The following is a 22,054-nucleotide window of genomic DNA, read 5'->3' on the forward strand; positions in this document are numbered from 1 at the left end:
GTTTTAGCGATGCACGGTATTCTAACATACAGTTTAAAAGGTGAAATAAAATGATCAGTGGGGTAGAAAAGCTCAAGTTGACAGAGAACATTTGTCTCCAGAGAGAGTTCGGCAAATAGGTTTTGGTTGTTGACAAACTAGACAATTAAAACACGTGAGTATTATTTGCTGATTTGGAGACCAATGACAAATGGACTGATTTTATTTACTGCCACTGAAATATTTCAGGGAAGCGGGACTTTTCAAAGGCGCTTGACTGTGTTTAAAAGGATCAAAGTGAAAAGAATAAATCAATAACCTAGAGTAACATTTGCAACTGTTTCTGCCTTTATGCCTAACCTTCGTTAGCGGCTTCCTTAGAAGCTGCCGACAAGCAAGCGCTAACAGCCTCGTAGGAAGCGCTCAGTCGTGTGTTGGGGTCCCTCTTTGGTTTGGGAGGAGGCTGTTTCCTTGGTGATGGCAGGCTATTGCTATCGTCCATGCTGAACACAGAGTGCAGGGAGGGGGATCTGATGGATGACCCAGCCGCAGAATGTACCAAGCCGTCCACTGCCATGGGGACAGGGACGGAGCTGGAATGAAAGTGCTTAGGCGTTCGACAGCCGGCAAAGCTGTCCTCGGAGACCTTCCCACCCTTGTCTTCAGCTCTGAAAACACAGAAGAGAGGCCCAGATGCATTATTCAAGCGGTGACAATGAACCTGTTCATGCAAACATAACAACAGCTTTTTGGTAAACAATCTCACAACTCCCCTACTGTGTCGAGGGGATGTGTGTAGTAATCTTCCGACAAACAAATCCCGAGCAAGCTGCTAGCTTTCTTCCATTTCCTGTTTCATGATAAATCAGGACACTGGCCCTTTTTCACACAAATGCAGCCTTCCTTAAGCAGTTTCATATTGTTGATCAGACATTCACTGAATGCATTGTTCACACTTTGATTGTTACGCACAATCAAAAGCTGGGGTTTCAATCTGAATGATAATTTCAGGGAAATCCATTTTAATAGAAAGTTACTGAGGCAGCAAATGCTGCGCCTTTATCGTTATTTTCTAAAAAGACAACTATAAATTCTATTTAGATAATGCAAATCTTTAAAATATTAGATGGCCTTTTTAACCAGCTACATTGGCTGCTTGAACAAATGCACCCAGATATCTATATATCTTCCTGTTAAAGCTTAATTATTAGTTATAATTTTAATAATATTAATTATGACATTATGTTTAGTTATTTCAATTACAGTTTTGGAGTTTTACTTATTCTAATTTTTCCTTTTCTTTTGCTATTTCAATACGTATTGAGAAATGATGCTTATCAGCTGCTTCCAACAAGCTGATTTTTAACAAAAATCCTTCTAACATTTTATTCCTCCAAAAATCAAAACGTTGAAAACCTTTTAACTTAGAGTGGTAATGTTTAGATAGAAGATGTCTATAGCATCATTTTACAAACGAATCTCCAAGCATTTGTTTTTTCAAATTGTATTTCTGCATGGCAAATCACCAGCAGAGCTGGGATTCATGCACAGGATATAGCCAGCTGCCCATGTAGTAAATGAATAGCTAAAGATGAAAGCATGGTGCTCAGTGGATAATTTGTTTTCACTGTAATGTTTAATTACAGTCTTTCCTACAAAGGCATTTCCTTCAATATGTAATCACTGGGATATTTGGAGCTAATTAAGCAGATGCACTGCCATTTTCACTTTAATAAAAGTCACTGACAAAAGCAATGAAAGCAAAGGGAGTTATTCTGGATGAAAATTAAGTTCCTGTGGAAAAATAAACATTTATATGTCCAGCAAGTTATAGAGACATTCCTGCTATAGGCACATGCCCATTAACTGCAAACGCTACCTCTGCCCATTCAGGTGTCTGAGAGAAAAGAGATCAGGGACTCAGTTCTTAGGGAAAGCCCCTCCAGCATTTGCTGTATTTGTAAAGTAGCGATCCTGAAAACTGTGATGGGGGTTAAACGAAAAACATTTGCCTATTTTTAAATAAGAGGAAAGAACCCCCCTCACAATCACCCTGTCTAGTTCAGTCCCTAAACAAGATTTCTTAGTCCGGACTTCATTGGCATTTTAACACCTTCCTGGATGTTTTCATTATCTTGGCAAATTCCCAATGTTGGAATTTTAAGTTGTAGGATTTTTTTTTTTTTTTGGTTTGATGAAAGTCCTACTACAATATTTTTATTTTAGAATGAAAAAATATTTCTGTAAAAAATAGATGCCTTGGAGACTTGAATAAGTTTCTATAAAGGTCACTGTCCCCTGAATAGGATATAAGTGGTGTCCTTAAGTTTCTAGACTTAATTACCTGATATACAGGAAAAAAAATAGTGTCTAATATTTATTTGGGTTGAGTATATACTTGAGAATCCTCTTGCAATCCGTCAGTCATTTCTGTGAGGTTCTAAGCAGGAAAGGAAATCACTGTAATTGAAGAAATGCTTTCTTTCTTCACAGTGGACGTTTCCTCATCTTACCTTTTGTGGCCTTCTTCTGGTCTGTTTCTAGCCTCTAACTTTTCCCTGTGGTAAGCAGCGTTCATCTCATTGCGGAGCCGGTCATTTTCCCGGGCAATGTCAGAAGCATTTTGAATGACCAAGGCATCATATGTTTTCAAACCCATATCCTCAGCATTCTGCAAGAAGCTTTTGATTGAGGTCACCTCTTGCTGTTTGATGCTCATCTTCTGTAGCAAGCGCTGGCGAGCTAGAAATCCTCTTACAACTACCATAACAGAAGGAAAAATTATAAGCCAAAGTAAGACAACTAATTAATTAGTGAATAACTGAATATTACTGTGTGTCTGCCGTAAATATGAGCAAAAAGTTCAGTCAATGTTTCACACAGAACGAAAGATGTGATGGCATATAAATGACAAACTAAAATGGAACTCTCAGTGCTCAGAACGAAATAGTGACAGCAAATTAATTCATAAATTTGAGCTATCACAACTCAAAATGTTTACTTTCACTGAATCTTATTCTTTATTACATTACAAATGGAAACTCGAATGATTGCTACAGATTGCGAAAGCATACATTTACACTGCAAAGGTCAAAAGATCATTGGTTTCAAAATAAAACCCTGAAAAAATCATTGTTGCATTGAATGTAGTAGGAATTAACTGATCGTTTGCTTTCTGGTCAACTTAAAAAACTGCTTTAAATATTTTTGGTGTACCTAAAAAAATCAAAACTGACACAAGATATTTTAATTAGACTTACAGACCTTTTGTTGCTCATTTCCTTTCAGCAAAACCAATTAGATTTTATTAGAAATTTAATGCAGATTTCTCAAATGTATCTGTCACATCACGTCTGCATTTTTCAGTTGAAAATTTTCATCTGCATTGCATCAGCTTTATGTATCTAATAGGCCTATTTTTCACACAACACCCTGATTCTTTCCATATCTGGAATAACTGCTGTGTACCTCACAGGGAAGAACCTGTTTCAGAATTATTCGCCTGTTGCCTGAAATATTTTTGATTTTTAGTACATCAACTTACACCTATCAAAAATAGATTGAACATCATTGCTTATTATGGTTACTCTCATTCTAGTTACTGAAAGTTTTTTATAAGTGAAGTCAGCAGGCAATAGCCTGTATAAGATGTTGGCTTGATTTGGGGGGAAAACACTGAAATTGTTAATATTAAGACTGGAAGGTAAGAAAATGATAAGATGCATTAGGCCTTTTTAACAATGTAATTAAGTTTCAGTCTTGGGAACACTGCAGAACAACACGAAATGACAAAGAGTCAAGCTGAATTAATCTAAAGGAAAAAAGTAAACAGAGAAAGACACAATTAGTCTTTTACGAATGTAAAATGTTATTAAATATAGTAAACAGCTAAACCAGAGGGCAATGTAAAGTATTTTCTACCATCTTCTATGACCTTGTTTAGATACTTAAAATAAGATTTTTTCTAGAGATGGTCAATGCCCAGCTGATGAAATATAAGAAAGGTAAATGTTAACATACTAATACTGCTCCTTTCTAATTTTTCCAAACCACTGAGTTTGGAAACTTTCAAGTTCAGGTACTTTGAGATTATTTATAATGGACAACTTTGAAGGTTTACATTTTTATAATTACAGCCAGCCATGCCATTTTCAATCCCTTTAGTTACATTCTATAAAATCTGACTTGTTTAAACCCTGAAACATTATTGCGCTTTCCCAATCTAGTTGAAAAGGAAATTAATAGTACAGTTATTTGTTGACAATTTTATGAGAGTATTCACATTGGATATACGCGCTACTGAGTCTGAATTCATAACGTTGCTGTTGCAAAGGTAATGAATACACGCATAGAACATTATCAGAGTTCACCGCTCACACGTATGAAAAATTCAAAAGAGCTTAATAATAAAAAATTGTTCCCTCACTTCCAGTATTTTCTTTAAACTTATCTGTTGCAGAGCAAATAGGGTATTTGACAACTGGTTAAACATCAAAACCTGGATGACTTTGGAAAAAAGGCTTTATTTTAAAGTAACATTTTTACAAGCGTGTGTGTATGTGTGTACTTTTACCTTGCCAAAAAAAAAAAAAAAAAAAAAAGGGTAAAAGGGTCAGTAACACCACTAAGGTTGGTTAGGAAAAGGAAATAAAGAGGTGAGTGCTCTGGTAGGATCGTTAGCAGGCATGAACAACACAGAGTAGCCTGCTAGGATGGTACAGTAAAATGATATCCAGTAGAGTTAGATGTAGCATTTAGAGACTGTACAGCTCCTCTGAACCATATATTTTCATCAAAATTGAGATATTTTGAAGAAACATTCAACAAAGTTGAGTCAGGAACGGTTGGCAGACCGTTCTCTTCTCTTTTGCACACATTTTCAGGAACTGAGTAGCTCAGGCTTTCATTAGAATATGGACATTTCACTGCATTTCCTTCTCTATGAGAACATTTGAAAGATTTTGTCTTCAGTTCAACACAGAAGAAAAAAACAATTGCATAACCTCAAAAACTGCTGCGAAAGGAACTTGTCATCTCCTAGACCTTTCCTGCTCAGTTTCATCTACTAATGTATGGGTACTAAGATTGTCTTCTGAACTTGCTCCTCATTTATGTAGATCTAAAATAATTCTCACTTATGCAAATTAAAATAATTGAGGTTAGCACCCACAGGGCAGAAGAATATCTACTTCTTTACAGTTCATCTAAGGATAAAGATCAGAATAATTGAAATTCAAGTAGACCATGGATCTGGGTTATGAGAGAAATGTATTAACTATTGTGTATGCAATGTATTGAAGTTAATTCCTAATCTACATGAACTTTAAGGGAAGAACTTCAGCATGATGGATCTTCCTACAGGTACAAATAATTTTCTCACTTATTCAATAAGGCCAAAACTTCCTATATAATTCCCATACCTGTAAAAAAAAAACAACGTCAAAGTCCCCAAACTCACTGTCTTTAAATAAGAAGTGTTTCTACATATGCTTTCACTTTAGATTGACCCCTATCTTTGCCTGCATAAGTTAACTTTCAGGATAATAAAAAAGACATATCTGGTTTGTTTTGTTTTGTTTTTGCCCAAATTTATGGGAATGCTGAAGGGACTGCTAGTAAGAATGAGGTAAAAACAGTTGATAGGAATTTTACACAAGACCTGATTTCCCTTTAAGTTAAGTCTTTATATGGGTATATGATAATACATTTTAAGCCTGATACAGAAATTATTGACTAGTTTTGCTATTAGTCAATACACTATCAAGATAGATTTAGCTTCCAAAGTCCTCTGGATGCAAAAGATTATGGGAGAAAAATGTGAACATGCAGCAGGACTAATACCATTACTCACTAAACATCACCATCCCAGATTAAAGGTCTACGGATCCCAATTTTAGGATTACGTAAGAACAATGCACAGGTACCCTATGCTATTCCCAACTTTCCAGAGCATTTTGGCATGCAAATTCTGCAAGTTTACAATTGTACTTGTTTGCAAAGGGCAGCTTATTTGATGAGCTAATGTAGTCAAATGGATGTATAGCTACTCCTTATTCATGCAAGTTCTTGATTTTCTCAGGCTTCCCAGACCGCAAAAAACCGTGCAGATGAGTGATAGCTTTGATAAAAGCTTTGAACACATAGTTTTCGTGAAAATGACTTTTCAAGTTAGCCTAATTAAGGAGGGATAGAAGCAAAATCAAGAGAAATATTTTTGTAAGGAGCCAAGAAGACCTATTATCTTCATTCTTCAGGCAGAGTTTGGCAGATGTCTGTTCTTTTACCTCTGCAAACCATGGGCATATCTGAGGATGTTTTACGTTTTGATGTAGGGTTATATTAAAGCACCCTGTGTGCAAATTGGACTCTGAAAGGTAAACGTTTCCTTTCTTTGATAAGTCAGCACGAGACGGGAAAGAGGATAAATCACTGTCGCTTTTCTAAATGTGTGAATACAACAGGTTGATTCGCACAAAAAATCAGGCACAAGTTATACACTCAGCCGAATTATGGCCTGTGTTAACTGTCACCCTCCACATTCATTCCTGAACTGCCATGATTTTGATTCCACTTGCTTCAAGTTTTCTCTTGGTTTCCTCTTTTTACCATAGATACCCTCACAGTGAAGAACAGATAGTTAAAATGAAAGGGGTTTATAGAGTCTTATATGCAATATTAGGTATCTGACTAAAAAAAGCAAGATAAATCTTTGTCTTTTTAATTTCCGTTAAAAAGGTGACAATGGGAATTGTTGCAGACATCAGCCAATTAGATAAATAATGCATTATGTGAAGGAAGCTTCTCCAAACAAAGCAATATTCACATTTTCAGCAGTTATTTGAGATTTTGATAGGAAATGGAACAGAAGTAACAGGAAATCAGGAGGCAGTGGATAATACCTCCTTTTAAAAATGTGCCAAAAAATGTCAGTGTGACCTTAGTAAAAATGCAGCCATAAAAAGGGGGAGAAAATGCCAAAACATAAAAAACTAGCAGTCAAATATGAAAGCTGTAAGAAAAGGGGATAAACATATTAAATTATTAGCTTTGTATTCACTGTCGATATATTTTAACACATTGCAATTTTGTATCATTGTTATGCTGATTCGCAGAAGAAGTTAAAGGTGATATTAATGCCTTGAAAAATCACTGAACATACTTTACAAAGGAAATATTCAAGATCCCTAAGTTTTAATTACAGTCAACAGTTTGCCGTAAAATTATGTTTGACAGGCAGAAAGTACAAGCATGACCAACGTCAATATCATCTCAAAAAATCTGTATAAGTAGTTAGCTGGAAATATGTCTGTAAGGCAATGTATAAAACACAACCACCATTCAAGGAGGAGAAAATTTTTCTGCTATGCAATATTCTGCTCAGCGTATAAAGTGACAGCTCAGGAATACTTCTTCTGTAATTGTTACCTTTTTGGCAGGTTATAATTTTCTTTTGAAGCTGAAGGCACAAATCGTTGAGATGGTCAGCTTGCCAGTACTTAAGAAACACTTTTCGGACTCCTATCTAGAATACAAACAGCAGGGAAACCTTCACCATCAACAAAAAAGGCCAAAACGATGACAGGTAAATAACAATAGTATGTATACAATCCAGCTAAGGGTTGAGATGAGATCTGCAATTTCAGAAAAGTACAATCCAAATACTTCTACAGAGAGGTAGTATCACTTGGTTGAATAAAAGATATATTTGAAAAGGACGAGCAAGTTGTCAGACACACAGTCCCCCTTCAGTTCCAAAACCATCCAGGACAAATACCACAATCTTCAAATTAAATGCAGGTTGGAAAAAAAAAAAGCATTCTGAATATAATTACATTAGTATGTTAGACAATGTAACAGAAAATAAGGTTTAGCTTTCATAAAACTTGGGGATGTGGGCAAGGAGAAAGAAGAAAGCCATAAACCCACGTGGAGCAGAAAATGGTAACAGATAGCTGTCATCTGTGCAACAGGATGAATTTAGTCCGAGCTGGAGGATGGGAGAAACTCACTGCTATTAGTGAGAATGATTCCTAATGTCCAGCAAAATTACGAATCCTAGTTCCCAGGCTTGCCTGCTGAAGCTGTTCTGCAGGTCTCCTTTTCGAATCACGCCTAAGAAGTCAGAGGGACTCATTTGTGAAAAATAATCTCCTTAAGTATTGACTGAGTGTATGAGCTTATTCTGGTGGTGACTAGTTGCTTGGTTTAACTCATCTCGTTCTTGAGGGTCTTAATACCAATTATTAGATGCTCTTCCCCCTTTATGGAAAAATTTAGCTAGTCAGACCAAAAGAAAACACCTTCCTTTTGATACCTTCTGAACACGCTGAAACAATCCTTAAAAATTCTTCTCTGTAGAATCCTCAAAAGCATTCCTTTCTAATAGCCTTTAAAAAAACCACAACACACAAAAAAGCTACTCTACGAACAGTATGTAACTAAAAAAATTGGATAAATAATGGGCTTTTTATACCATTTTCTTCTCAGGAATTCTGTAGAAGAAACTTTCCTTCACTCCTTAGAACTAAAAGGACCAGTACCAGAGAACTGTGCTATCCTGTGAAGATTGTAGCTTCTGTCTAGCGATTAATTTATGGCTAATAGGCATTCTGATTAATTAATGTAAGTCTGATTGAAGTTGCAGAACTCCATTCCAAGTCTTGTTTGTTTGCAGCTCACAAGCTCAATCTCTTTTCATTGCACCATCCTACTCCACTGTTGGTTTTTTAGTATAGATCGGGGACAGAGGTATCAGGGAGGTTGTTACACCTTTTCAACCAATTGGTTTTAAACCAAACACTACTGTCAGATGTACACCACTGATAGTGATGAACTACAGAAAGCCAGAACATATATATCATGTCTAAACTCTGTTAACAAAATTCAGAAATGACTGGGGCATACTTTTGTCCCTTGGCTTCCCTTTGCTCTACTCTAGAGAGAAACTGGTTTAAACCAAATGTTTTTAAATGTCTCTGATTCTGAAGCTTGAGCTGACAGAAAATGATGGTGCAACTGTTAGACTTCTAGTTAAAATCAAATGCACTCAAATGACAAAATTACAATGCTTTCTAAGTTGTTTGGGTTTTTTTTTTCTGCTAGTATCTCTTTTCCCAGTAAAACAGGCTTTTTGTGTTATTGCAAAGTACGTGAAGGCAAGGTGATAAAACCCACTTTTTACCTGTCTTGCCATTGTACAAACTCATAAATAGGAAACGGGCTTTCCTTGCATGGTGGAAAATGCCTGGAACAGATCTTTTTGAAAACGGTGCAGCTACAGAAATTCTAGAATAACTTAGCTATTCCAGAGTAGCCCCCCCCATTCAGGCCATCTATTCTGGAATAATCATTCTGTTTACAAATTAGAATCATTATTCCAGAACAATATTACCTTTTTGTAGATCCTGTTTCTACGCTGGTAGCTACCCTGCTAAAATGATGGTTTTATATTTACTTGATAGACTATCTTCAGTAATGCCTTCGAATTTTTGACTTCATGTTCATCTGAGGCAATCTCACTGAGATCTTCTTGTGCTTTTATACTCTGCTCTTAGGGACATAGTCTAATCCTCATTGTCTTGACCGGTGACTTCCACCAAAACCTTTCACTTTTCTTCCTATGCTTTCAAAATTCTCTCTTTGCCCGGTTGTCTTAGCACTCTGACTTCCTTCTTCATCCATCATCTGTTCTGGAATCTTCTTCTTGCCCAGGGCTTGCTAAATTTCCTCAGGAATCTTTCCTTTTGTCCCCACTTCTTTTCCTCCTTATCTCATTAAAAAGTTCTAAGAAAAAGAGGTCAGCTACTTCCTTTTTCTGTTTACATTTGCTTCTCTTTTAGAAATCTAATCCTGTACCATGAACAAGCAAACTTTTCATGTTTACCCAGCAAACCATGTCAATTTTCTCCTCTTTTCCCAACAAGTATTCTATTTTGGTGCCTTCAGCTTTATTCCAGGACATCAGAACTCCACCTTGACTCCTCCCACCACATCCACTCTGTCACTAAACTCTGTCAATTCTTTAATAACTGCTCATCAAACAACTCTTTTTTCTATCCATCTTGTCAAAACACGTATTGAACTTCCCTTATTGCCAACTTTGGTTACTAAATCCTCCATCTTCTTGCTCACATCACCTGAAATCCAGAATTCTTCTATAAAAGTAACTGAATTATTATTCGTATTGTTAACTGTAATTAAATTATCATGTAGTTATTATAATTACCATTTGTATCTGAGTAGCTCTCAGACAACCAAAGCCTGGATAGAAACACTTAACAAAATCAAAAATTATATTCTTCTACTCTGATTGCATTTTCCTTTTCACAAAGCCTCTACATCACATTGGAGCCTTCCCCCCCGGGTCTATGCCAAATCATCCACTTTTTCCTCATTTCTGCCTCTTTCCCTCCATTCCTCAGAATGGTTGTTTCTCCTCGTCCTCACTGGAAGTCTCTAAATATTCCTCTCTACTAGGACAATATTATGGCATTCTGACAGTAGAAAAGATTACAAGTTACATTTTGAAACCTTAAAAAAGCCCTGGTTACCAGCAATGCCCGTGGCAAAATTAACAACCCTATTCTCACCTAGTTTCATAACATCTAGTCCATGTTCCAAATGTGTAACTTAACTAAACATTGAGTTGCAATTTATTTTGCAGTGTGCAGTCACAAAATCACAGTCAAGACAACTGCTTAAACTTACAGTCAGATAAGCTACAAGTGTCTGGCATTCTGTACTTTGAGGGTGACAGAGCCCTGAACAGGCTGCCCAGATAGGTTCTGGAGTCTCCTTCTCTGGAGATATTCAAAACCCACCTGGATGTATTCCTGTCCAACCTGCTCAAGGTGAACCTGCTTTGGCGGGCAGGGGGGGTTGGACTAGATGATCTCCGAGGATCCCATCCAACCCCTACCATCCTGTGATTCTGTGATTGTAGAGTCACAAAGCCAGCTAGGGGACATGCGAAGCATTAGTGCTCTTCTCTCTCATCCTACACACTAGGAACAATATAAACGGAGTTATTGTGGCATCACTTATGCGAAGAACTTCATTAGTAGAAGCTTGCTACAATTTTTAAGTGAATGAAGGAATACAAAATGTCAATACAAATTCATTTTTACATTTGGATAAAAGCTATTTATAGATTTTACATCATATGCTAGTTCTATTGAGAGCAGAGCTCTAGACATGTATAGAAGAAACTGCTATAACACATTTGATTATGTTAACATGGCTGGAAATCTCTGTTGCTCAGTCTTCAAGCTAAATCTGACTGAGAATAAACTAGTCTCACTGCCCTCTGTTACAGTTCTGGTGTTCAGTAAAAGCAATAATGCTAAAAAATGTTGGAATTTCATATGCCAGATATCAAAAGGGTTTTTGAGGCTGCCACTTGTCTTCATTCTGGTCTTTTCTCTAATCACAAAATGCTTCCTGCGTGCCTAGGGGAAAAAAAGGTTAAAATGTTCTTCCTCTAAAGCACTCACTTTTCAATACTTTCTGGACTACAAAGTGCTCTCATCTGAGTCTGAAATTTTAATGTCATTCAGACTACTGTAAAAGTAAACCATCTGTGAATTACAGTCATCGTTATTTTAATTAGAAAAGCATTAGGGTTTTAAATGTTATTTTTCAAATGACACATTTTTTTAAAGATTAAGTAAAATTGTCATTGATGACTACCAAAGCTTCAATTACTGCTACAGGCCTCCTTTTTTTTTCCTGGGAGGAAGAAGAAAGGATGGGAGGGAGCTGTTCTTTCTCTCTTTCTTCTTTTTTCTTTTCTTTCTTTTTTTTTTTTTTTTTTTTTTACAGAAAAGGTGTAGGATGTAGAAGTACAGACATTCAAAACTACGGAATGGATGCTGAGATGGTGTGTAGGTGGCATGGAGGCAGTATTAGCTCATACTTAATAGGTGTCAAGGGAATCTGTAAAGCTGTTCTTTAGTTTAAAAAAGGCAATTTGTGGGAGTGCTGTATGTTTCTGGCAGTACTTTCAAAATAGCTACCTACAAAAGACAGAGAACTATAATCTAATGATATTTTACACAATGACACACATTTTCACAGTGCATTAATGAAATGTAGAAAAAAACCTAAAACTATTGTAAAATGTGTCTTTTTGCAGTGTACATGTCTGCAAAAATATTGTAACGACAAACACATTTACAGGGTACTGATCTTTTACAAGGACTGAAAAGTTATTTTTAAAGGCTTACCCTCTCTGCTTTATTTGTTAGCTTTTCTTCACACGTTTTAAGAGTCTTCCTTTGTCTCTGGTGAACTAGTGACCTTGCACCGTGGTACATACTGAATAAACTCACAGTTTAGCACAGCTTATGTATGGCCTTAATATAAAGTATGTGAGTAGTCCAGTATTCATGCAAGTGACATTAAGCATTTATGTAAGCACTTGTCAGGAGTTGAACTTTAGGGAGAAAAACTGTCATTCAGCTCTCGGGGAAAGGGCAGGAAAATGGTCGTTCCTTCTCCAAAAACTGCACAAACCTCATAGCTCTTTGCACTCGTGAGGTGGCAAAAAGGACTGCTCTACAGGTATGGAAGTGATCACGAAATATAAAATGCATGTAAGAAATACTCAGGGGGGGAAAGCCTACCCCAGTTTTATCTTATGAGGTCTCTGTATTTACTGGACCTACCATTCTAGGTTTTCAAAATTCTAGAAAAAGACATGGCACCAATAGAAACAGTATGAAAGTGTCTCTGCGTGAGCTGAGAAATATAGGCAACAGAGACAGCAATGGCAGAGAAAGTAAACCCTGATGTAGGAGACCGGAAAAATAGACCCATACAAATAAGAGATGAACACGTGGACCAAATATGAAGTGAAGTGTCTAGAAAATAAAATAAAAGCAAAGCAAACGAGAAAAGTCTCAAGAAAGATGCAAATGAAGAAAGTCAACTCTAAGTTAGAAAGAAAGAGAGGGAGACTTGGAATCCAGATGTGAGAGATCTGGATGGAAAAGATATCAGAAAGAAAATGAAGTTTGCAAGACTAATAATCATAAGCAAACTGTGAAATGTGGACAGGGAGAGGGAGGAATATATTATAGAGGGAAAAAAAGAAATAAGAACAAAAAAAAAAGAGTTCTGTGTTGAAAGACTGAGAGCTTCTGAGTGTTCTGAGGTTAAAGTGAACCATCCATCCTATTCTCTGGCCAAAGGGATAGGATGAACTTGTATTGTGTGGCACAAAATATCTGCTGAGAAAGATTGCAGGTGGTGGTGGGCCCAGGCCAGCCATTCGGCAGTACTAGTGAGGTCCAAACTTACTCTGTGGCCATTCCTGCTACTAGCAAATTACTTCCAAGAATATAATGGGATGTTATAATAGGACAAAGATATAATGGGACAATGTAATTTTGCTGACATAATTCAAAATATGAACGAAATATAGACACTGGTGTTCTAATCATTTACCGTTAGTCTGGAAACTCCTCCTGGTACATTTTTTAAAATATGATCTTCATAATTTACTTAATTTTAAAATTGCCTAAAAGAAAATTGACTCTTAGAATAAGATATTCAAACCAAAAAGGAACATTGACTTCCAGCACAGTTAAAATTACTAAATGACAAATGAATAAACTGGTATACAATTTATGAGTACTCAGTTTTCCTACTCAAGGGAAAAAAAAAGAGTTAAGAATCCCTTATATATTGCATTGCTTCCAAAGTACTCTAGTACTTTATCATAACATGTACAAGGCAATTCGTATTTCAATATAGCATAACCATTTTCATTTTAAGCCAAAATAAACAGTTCTGTTTAAAAAACAACTTAAAATCTCTCTGAACTAAGCATACAATTAACACATGTATGCCACTTATTTCTACACTCTTCTGTTTAATCATAAATATACTTTTCCCAAAAAGGTCCCTGGTATGCTATCATACAATAATATATTGAAACAATAAAATAGTTAAAGACAGCTGTATCAAGTCCGATAAATGAAACACCTGTAGGTCAGTAATAAAATACGGTTCTCATTGTGATTGGTAAGACCTGTGGATCTGACTCTTAATTTTCCTTCTGCAGTTCTAGAAGTGCTAGAAGAATTTCACAGAATCACAGAATGGTCAGGGTTGGAAGGCACCTCTGGAGACCATCTAGTCCGACTCCCCTGCCCGAGCAGGGCACCTACAGCAGGTTGCACAGGACGGCATCCAGGCGGGTTTTGAATGTCTCCAGAGTGGCAGCCTGTTTAAAAACTCTAGATGGACTTCTGGCATTTCCCTTTATTGAGAGCTTATTCTCTGTTTCAACATTCTTTCTGAGTGGAAGAAGTTTAATAAGACAGCTCCACACTGGTGAGGATGATTTCTCCAGGAACACTGCAGGCTCCTGGAACAACTCTAGCAGTGTCTGTAGCTGTAAAAATGTGAACCGGTACTAATGCAGTATCTATCTCATGCAGCTCCCTGATGCTGATTTGCAGCTTCACAAAAACATTCTGACTGACTTTCCTGTACTGCTTATTTCATACCTGACGTACTTTTGGATCATCCCATTCAAAGTTAAGACTTGTCTTACTCTTTCAAAAATGAGCCATCTCTTGTGTTCAGAATTCAAGGCTACTGATAAGAAGGAAACATTGTGGATTAGAAGAAACAGGCTAAAAACTGGAAAGATAAACTAAGACAAAGCTTTTATTACCCATTTTTAAGGATTCCTATCTTTTAACCAGGCAAGCGTTTCCAGCAGTCAAAGGTTGAAAGATTCACTTTTAGTGAAGTCTGGCCTTTGGGGCATTTGTACGTAACAGCTGCACTGTATAGTAAGAGCAAATTAAATTGACGTTTTGTTTTACTTCTGGTATAATACCAGTTGTTTGCATTTCAGCAAGCGCCATCTGAAGTAACTGCGAAGGGTTAATTGCAGACCTTAGCTGACCCTAGCTAAACAGAATGCAAAGCTCCAAGTTTTGATGAGAAAGCCCAGTAAGCTGTGAGCTAACTCTCCTTTATTGAATTTATATTTGCAAGCTTAACAGTGTGAGGAATGATAATCCAAACAAATGAAAGTTTTCTTATGTCAGTAGGAAAAGCCAAGGACTGTTTGTGCCCCGTACTTCTCCCAGAGCATGATAATGTTTGCAAGCTAGTCATGCTATCGGGACGGTAGGGTTTGCTTAGCTAATACATGACTGCATGTCAATAGATGAACACAGCATGGAAAATGCGGGTTTCCTAATATGAAGGCCTTCAGGTCTTCTGGAGGGCAGGATTTTCTTCTGCTTTACGTGGAGCAGCCAGTACTACCACTCAATTTGACTCTAAAGTTACTATATATCATCTTGCTCTTTCTAACATTAATAGCAAAACTCACTGCCTTCTCCAGGGGTTAAACGAGCCTATTACTTTCACTCTATCTGGAGTAGGAATGGTTTGTTTTGATTTAGAAATCTGATTTTCTCTTACCTCGGGTGAGCTCTGAAGTCACAGCAACTAGCTAAGCTAGCTAACTACCTAGCTAAGCTTGTCATGATCAAGTATGTATTCAAGCTGAAAGAACGCCTTATCTAGGCTGCGCACAGAGTCAGGATGCAAAACCTGCCTTTCATTAGTCATTCTGCACTTTTATAATTTCAGTAGTTCAGCTAAGTGCATGACTGAAACTGCAGGGTATGCCAGCTTCAATGAAAGAGCTATTTTATTGTCCTGGTTTAGTTATCTCTAGCTCAGCTTACCCAAGTAGCAGCAACATCTCATAAACCTATCAACACTTCCCTAATAAATACTTTCTTCTAACACAGAAGCTGCTGAATCAAGCACCAGACGTTGGCTAGCTTATTGTGTTTGCTCTTATGCTCTACTAAACAGTAGAAAATAAACCAAAATTGGATTCTGGTATTGGATCTTCTTCACTTGTCCTCCAGTTTTAAACAGACTGCAGTATTTACAAAAGGAGAAAGAATTTGTTCTGCGAGTAGGCTCTGGGTTTTGTCGTTTTGTTGGTTAATAAAACACTCTCCAAACACAACTTATGAGAGAAAGACAAGATAAATTGTCAGGCAGGAAATAAATACAAAGAAACCATTTTCTTTACTCATTTTTGGGCTGTCGCTTCAGAGATTTACTTTCCCCTCCCCCAAGTTAATATCACTTTTCATAAGATGGGATGGTAAGGTACATGATCAGAAGGAAGTTAAAGTATCATTCAGATTCACTCAGCTATAAAGTCCAGATCTTTTTTTCCCCCCTCTCCTAGGGAGTTTATTGGCAACCACATCCTCTGGTGATGACATATAAGCAGGAGGTTGATTTTGTATGCGTTTCTTTCTCCTAAACTTTGTTGTCTTTGATGTGGATATTTTAGATATATATTTTTTTGTTTCGGTCAATTTATCTACCTGAATCTGCAACAGCGCTTCAGGGAAGTGCAGGTAACGGTGTTGGGGAAGACATTTTTTGACTTATTCATGAACCCCTGCATCAAATAGATTTTCAGTTCCAGCAGTGACTCATTTGAAGTAGTTACTGATGGCAACAGTGGCTGAATAAACTGGTTATATGTGCAACCCCCTACTTTGATGATTTTTAATGAGGGACTACAGATGACTCTTCCTCTGGCTTTGCTATCTGAACATCATCCTGGGTTCCTAATTCCTCTTTTCCTTCCCTTTTTTTCCCCTCCTTCTCCTGTTTTGTTTTTTTTTTTTTTTTTTTTTTCAGAGTCCTTTGCTGTAAAAGCATAGAGGAGGGCACCCATGACAACTGCAGATTGTATAAGCTTCTTCATTTAGGTTGTTATTTAAAGTTCAACTTTCATGATTAGTCAAATGAATCAAAAAGATAATTGAGCGAGAGCGATTATGTGACACAGACATTAGTCACCACTGCTGGTAGTTGGGTATATGGTTTTGTATCACCTGTACAAAATGTGTTGGTGTCAAGCTTCTACTTAGTGGGCATTTGTCTGTAAAAAATTGGACTCGGAGTGAATTTTCTCCTAGAGATGAGAATTATAATTTTTCCATCTGTTTGTCATAGCTCTCTGTGGCTTGAAAAAGGTGTAAGGAGAAGGTCACTCATTTTTTCAGATCCTGTTGCTTTCAGCTTAGTCTGTTGCCATGTGTTTCTTAGTCACTGAGTGACAATGGTATAACTCTCACCCCCAAACCCTTCTATTCCATTTAACCTATCAGCATCTCTTAAGAGTTTTGTTCCTTTCTGGTTTGAAAGACAATGCATTATGCACGGCTGTAGTTTTGCACACCTGACTTCTCCTGGTGTCAATGAGATTCTGGAGTCAGAACGTCTAAAATCTTTTTGCGATCACAAGCTTCAGTCCCCTGCATGATGGAGAGATTCTGTTTTGCAATTTCCTTTTTACGTTTTTGTCTTTCAAGGTTTTGTGTTTGTTTTCAAACACCAATCACTACAGAATCACTAGGCACGAGCTGGAGGCTTTCAGTGGTGGTCAGTTGCTTTTTTTCAGCCTGCAATGCTGTCACTGGCTCCTGGGGAAATAAACTCCATAGGCATCCTGCTCTGTGTTTCGTGACCGGAGCACAATATGCAATTTCTGTTACACAGCTTTTGCCCACTGTCGAGCCTGTAGCCCCACACAAGTTCTGAGTTAGTGGTACTGTCGGCTCCAGGTACTTGTAAATGAAGGTACAGCTTCTAGATATTAATGGCTGCTTTTTATAGGGAACCTTGCGGCAAGGATGCAGGTACACCCCAGAGCTGACTTAAGAAACCTGAGTAAGGAAAGCAAATCTGTTTTAATAATGTTATATCTTTCAGGGTCCATCCTTTAGCTCTTTGCTGTTGAGGGAGTAGGACTATATGTGCCCACTGCTTACTTTTGTGACTAAAAAGGGACTTGAAGAGTATTTTGACCAAAGAAAAATCTTCTTATGTGTCCGAGTGCAGGTGATCATGCATGTGCACTCCGACCTAGTGGGAGGTCTACCTTTTTTCCTGTTATAAATGAGGAATCTGGGCCACTGAGAAACACCCATAGCACAAAGTTCAACACAGTCCTTGTTCTTCATAAACAGTTGCAGAAACTATTTCTGGGCATCTTAATGCTTAGAGGTTGTGCACGAATTAGGTCTATGTCAATCCCTTCCTTTAAACTAATGTTCCAGAAGACTATAGGAGTGCCCTAACCACCATACAGTCCCTAAACTTCATACTTTTCCCTGAAACTGGTCTGGATGTTCTCTTGTGGAATAGATTTCAGTCCTCCTAGGCTGGGAAAAGACCTGAATCTGAAGCTCACACTGCCTGAGAGAATGCTCTACACATTAAGTCACAGAAAGCTTCCTTTCTGTACAATAGCTTATACAGTGCGCAAGGAAACACCATCTTCTTTAGAAACTGCGTATGTCAAAGCAATCCGTCTTGCTCAATTACAAACCTACCCAAAGGAGATGACTGAGTATTTTGGGCAAATGGAGACATCCACCTTGCAATCCTCACAGTGGTGGGGATTAATTAGGGTATAAAAAGGGTAAGGAGATGGGATAGGAAGTTGAAAGCTTCCTGGTCAGTGTTTGGCTTCCCCGCCCCCCCCCCCCCCCCCACTTTATTTGATGTACAGCAACCTTAGGTACTTTGATCTATCTCTGAATCAGCATTCTGTTGCCTACAAAGGTATTGACCATACGGGAAGTCCTAAGCAGTTGGTGTGGGTCTCCCCTATTATGACTGTATAGCATTTAGTACAGGATTTTACATAAAGAAAATGTGCAGGGTTTTTTTTTTTTTTTTGTAATTCAGAAACCATTCAACAACTAAAAAGTGCGCACCAGATACCTTTGAAAACCTGGATGCAAATTTAAACAGTGTACACGCTTAATTGAAATCTTTTCCTTCCCACAAGAATACACTGATTTTTTGACTCAATGATCACAGCTACTCATACGCTAGAAAACTCAGAAAATCAGTTTGATTCTATCCCAAAGCATATATTAAATGTCAGAAGAATATACTGCTGCAAAGGATCTGGTGGCTTGCCACAATGGAAATGACTCAGCTAGCTTGTTTAAAGAATGATATTTTAATTGCTTTGTAGATCACAAACCTGCCAGCCTTGTAATTTACACTGCTGAAGAACAAGACGACATCTCTCCTTGGCAGACAATTTCTTCTTCTCTCCTGCAGCTGTATCAGCCAAATCTTTATACCTAGAAAAATCAGCAGAAGTAGAGTTACTCTAATGTTGGCCTGGCTGATGTCTTTGCAGACATTGTTAGTTTTCCTTTCACTCTCAGATCGTTGATATCTGAACTGGAAGCTTAGGATTCTGCTAAGGGTGAAGAAAACAAGACAGCCAATCACTTTTATATCTTTGCATTATTAGACATGACCTTGGTTAATAACAGCGTGGGACAAGTAGTGCTTAAAACCCAGATTTGCTTCCTGTCAGTTCTTTGGATGCCTCACTGAAAATCAATGCAGAAAATGCAAAGCCTCACCAACCGATTTCATTGGTACTGAATCCGGTCAGTGAAAGGAGGAAAATATTTTTTCAGTATGTGTCATATGACATACGCCTATTAAGGAGTAATTCATAAGAAAGTGACATTGATAAAAATGTTTTCCATCAGTCTGAAAGATTTTTTTTTTTCATTTTGAACAAAAAGTCTTATAGCAAAGAGACTTTAAGGAACTTGATCAGTTTACATTATTGGAAAGAAGATAAAAAGGAGACTTGATTACAGCATTGAGTACCTTCAAACCAGAAAATGCTAGATATTAAAGGGCTCTTTGATATACCAGATAAAAGAACTAATGTAGGAAACTTAAGTCATACAAATTCAAATAAAGTATAAAATTCAAATTTTAACTGTGGACTAATTACAACATATTACTAAAGAACCCGATGAATTTTATACATCTTGATGCTTCATATTATTACTATACTTTCTTGAAGGTATTCCTCAGTCTAGATCTGGCTGGATGTCATGAGCTGGAGTGCTTTTTCATTATAAAATGCAAGTTTTTGAAAAGGAAAGATTTTGGAAACGTGTCACTTTTGATTAAACAGGGGTAAGTTTTGAAGTTTGCAGGCTAACTACATTTCCTGACATTTTATTTACTTGGTTCCTTAACAGCTGAGTTCACCTATAGCTCTGGTGCAACCCAAAATTGTGCTATCCTGGGACCACTCACACAGACCATGGCAGGCAAAGCTGCAGGGCTGGAATGACTTCAGGGACATCAATGGTCCCAGGAGCTGGAGCAACATCTGCAGACAAACTGCTCTAAGGCCAAATTTCAGCTAGATTTCTAGTTTCCTGGAGCTGCACAGACCCTTGGGTATCTCAGCTTCTGCAGCCTGGAGATGCTGTCTGGTCTGGTAGCAGTCCTGCTGGGGACTCCATGGCTGACCCTATACTAGTAAATGAAATGTGAGAGGGATTATTCTTCTGGCATACAAACCATCTGGAAAAACAAAACCAAAACCAAAACAAAAAAAAACCCACAACCCCCCAGCCTGTCTATTTATTAAGTATCCTGCTATGTCAATACAGTGTAGCCACATTGAAGTTGCCTTCTGGGACTGGTCACTAGCCTGTCTTAATTCCCAAATTGTGCCCAGGAATTGTTTGGAGGAAGGCTGGTAAGAAGGGGCCAAAACTTCACCAAGGATCCTTTTAGTGAGTCTAACACTCCAGATTAGCTGTAGAAAACTGTGGATCCTACTTTCCCAATAGCTCAACTGGTTGTACGGGCACAAAGATGTTTGTTTTATGGACTGCTGTTAAGGCTGGGGCCACCTCATTTCCATACTTCTATCAACTAGATTTTCTTAGAAATCATAGAGAATCAGAGGTGTTAGAGAGACAACTGCTGGAAAGCTTAGCAACTGCTGACTGAAACAAAGTTGATGCAGCATTGACTTAACAATGCATGAAGAAGTAACTGTGAAAGTGGTCAGCCTGAATCTCACTCACAGCAGAAACCCAAAGAAATATATTTCATTCCTGAAACAGAGGCAAAATTAAAATTTAAAAGATTGAAATTTTAAGTTTGGATCAAATTTACTTTAGAACCGTACAAATCACTGAACTCAAAACAATGATAACCAAACATTCTTTACAACCTGTATTATACAGGAGGCCAGACAAAAATGATCCACTGCTTTCCCCTAGCTTTAAAAGTCTCTGGAATTCCACCACATGATCCTGGAAGTCTAATCAGAGTTCACAGTTCCATTCTATCCAGTAAAGCAAGCTCGATCTTAGAAAAAGAAGACAGGTTAATGGTTGTGGTAGCAGAGAAAGAGCTAACTATGGAACGTAATTCTGCCACAAACTTCCTCTGTGAACACAAGTCATTTGGAAGATGATTTCCCTTTCCCTATGTTAGACACTGAAAAGCTACACTACTAGCCCGAGTTAGTCATCTTGTTTTCAAGACAGTCTGTTAAAATAGGTATTTCCATAGGGTGACTTGTTCTATGCATCCTAGATATTTTTGTTAAAATGAGAAGAGATTGCCCTCTGGAGGTGCCTTTCTCTACCAACCATAGATGGACTCAGAAGAGAAGTCCAGGCTGGATGCTTGCATTCTGAGTGGCTGAGAGGAATCTCACCCTTAGGTCTACTTGTCTGGCTGACTAACAGAACTTCCTTATTTCTTCTATCTATCTTAGAATCACAGAATCGTAGAATGATTTAGATTGGAAGGGACCTTGAAGATCATCTAGTTCCAACCCCCCTGCCATAGGCAAGGACACCTCCCACTAGGCCAGATTGCTCAAAGCCTCATCCGGCCTGGCCTTGAACACCTCTAGAGATGGGGCCTCCACAGCTTCTCTGGGCAACCTGTTCCAGTGCCGCATCATCCTCATTGTGAAATTTTTTTTCCTTATATCTATTCTAAATATACCCTCTTCCAGTTTGAAGCCATTACACCTTGTCCTATCACTACATGCCCTTGCAAAAAGTCTTGCAGGCGCCCTTCAGATACTGGAAGGCCGCTATAAGGTCTCTCCAGAGTCTTCTCCAGGCTGAACAACCCTAACTCAGCCTGTCTTCAAATATACTGGCTATCTAAGCACCTAGGATGAAAAAGCACCTTTAAACCT

General features: G+C 37.8%; 1 protein-coding gene across 1 annotated transcript in view; it reads right to left on the minus strand.

The window, feature by feature from the left end:
* The window catches only part of MYO16 (myosin XVI), a gene marked incomplete at both ends in the record, with an annotated part of 331,914 nt that overhangs the window by 43,952 nt on the left and 265,908 nt on the right, over nucleotides 1-22,054 (minus strand). Inside the window, 4 exon segments of the mRNA XM_082498511.1 lie at nucleotides 340-647; nucleotides 2,493-2,739; nucleotides 7,405-7,495; nucleotides 19,040-19,145. Of these exon segments, the coding sequence (XP_082354637.1) occupies nucleotides 340-647; nucleotides 2,493-2,739; nucleotides 7,405-7,495; nucleotides 19,040-19,145 (752 nt within the window).

The sequence above is a fragment of the Vanellus vanellus genome (genome assembly GCF_965231255.1).
Source record: "Vanellus vanellus genome assembly, chromosome: 1".
NCBI lineage: Eukaryota > Metazoa > Chordata > Aves > Charadriiformes > Charadriidae > Vanellus > Vanellus vanellus.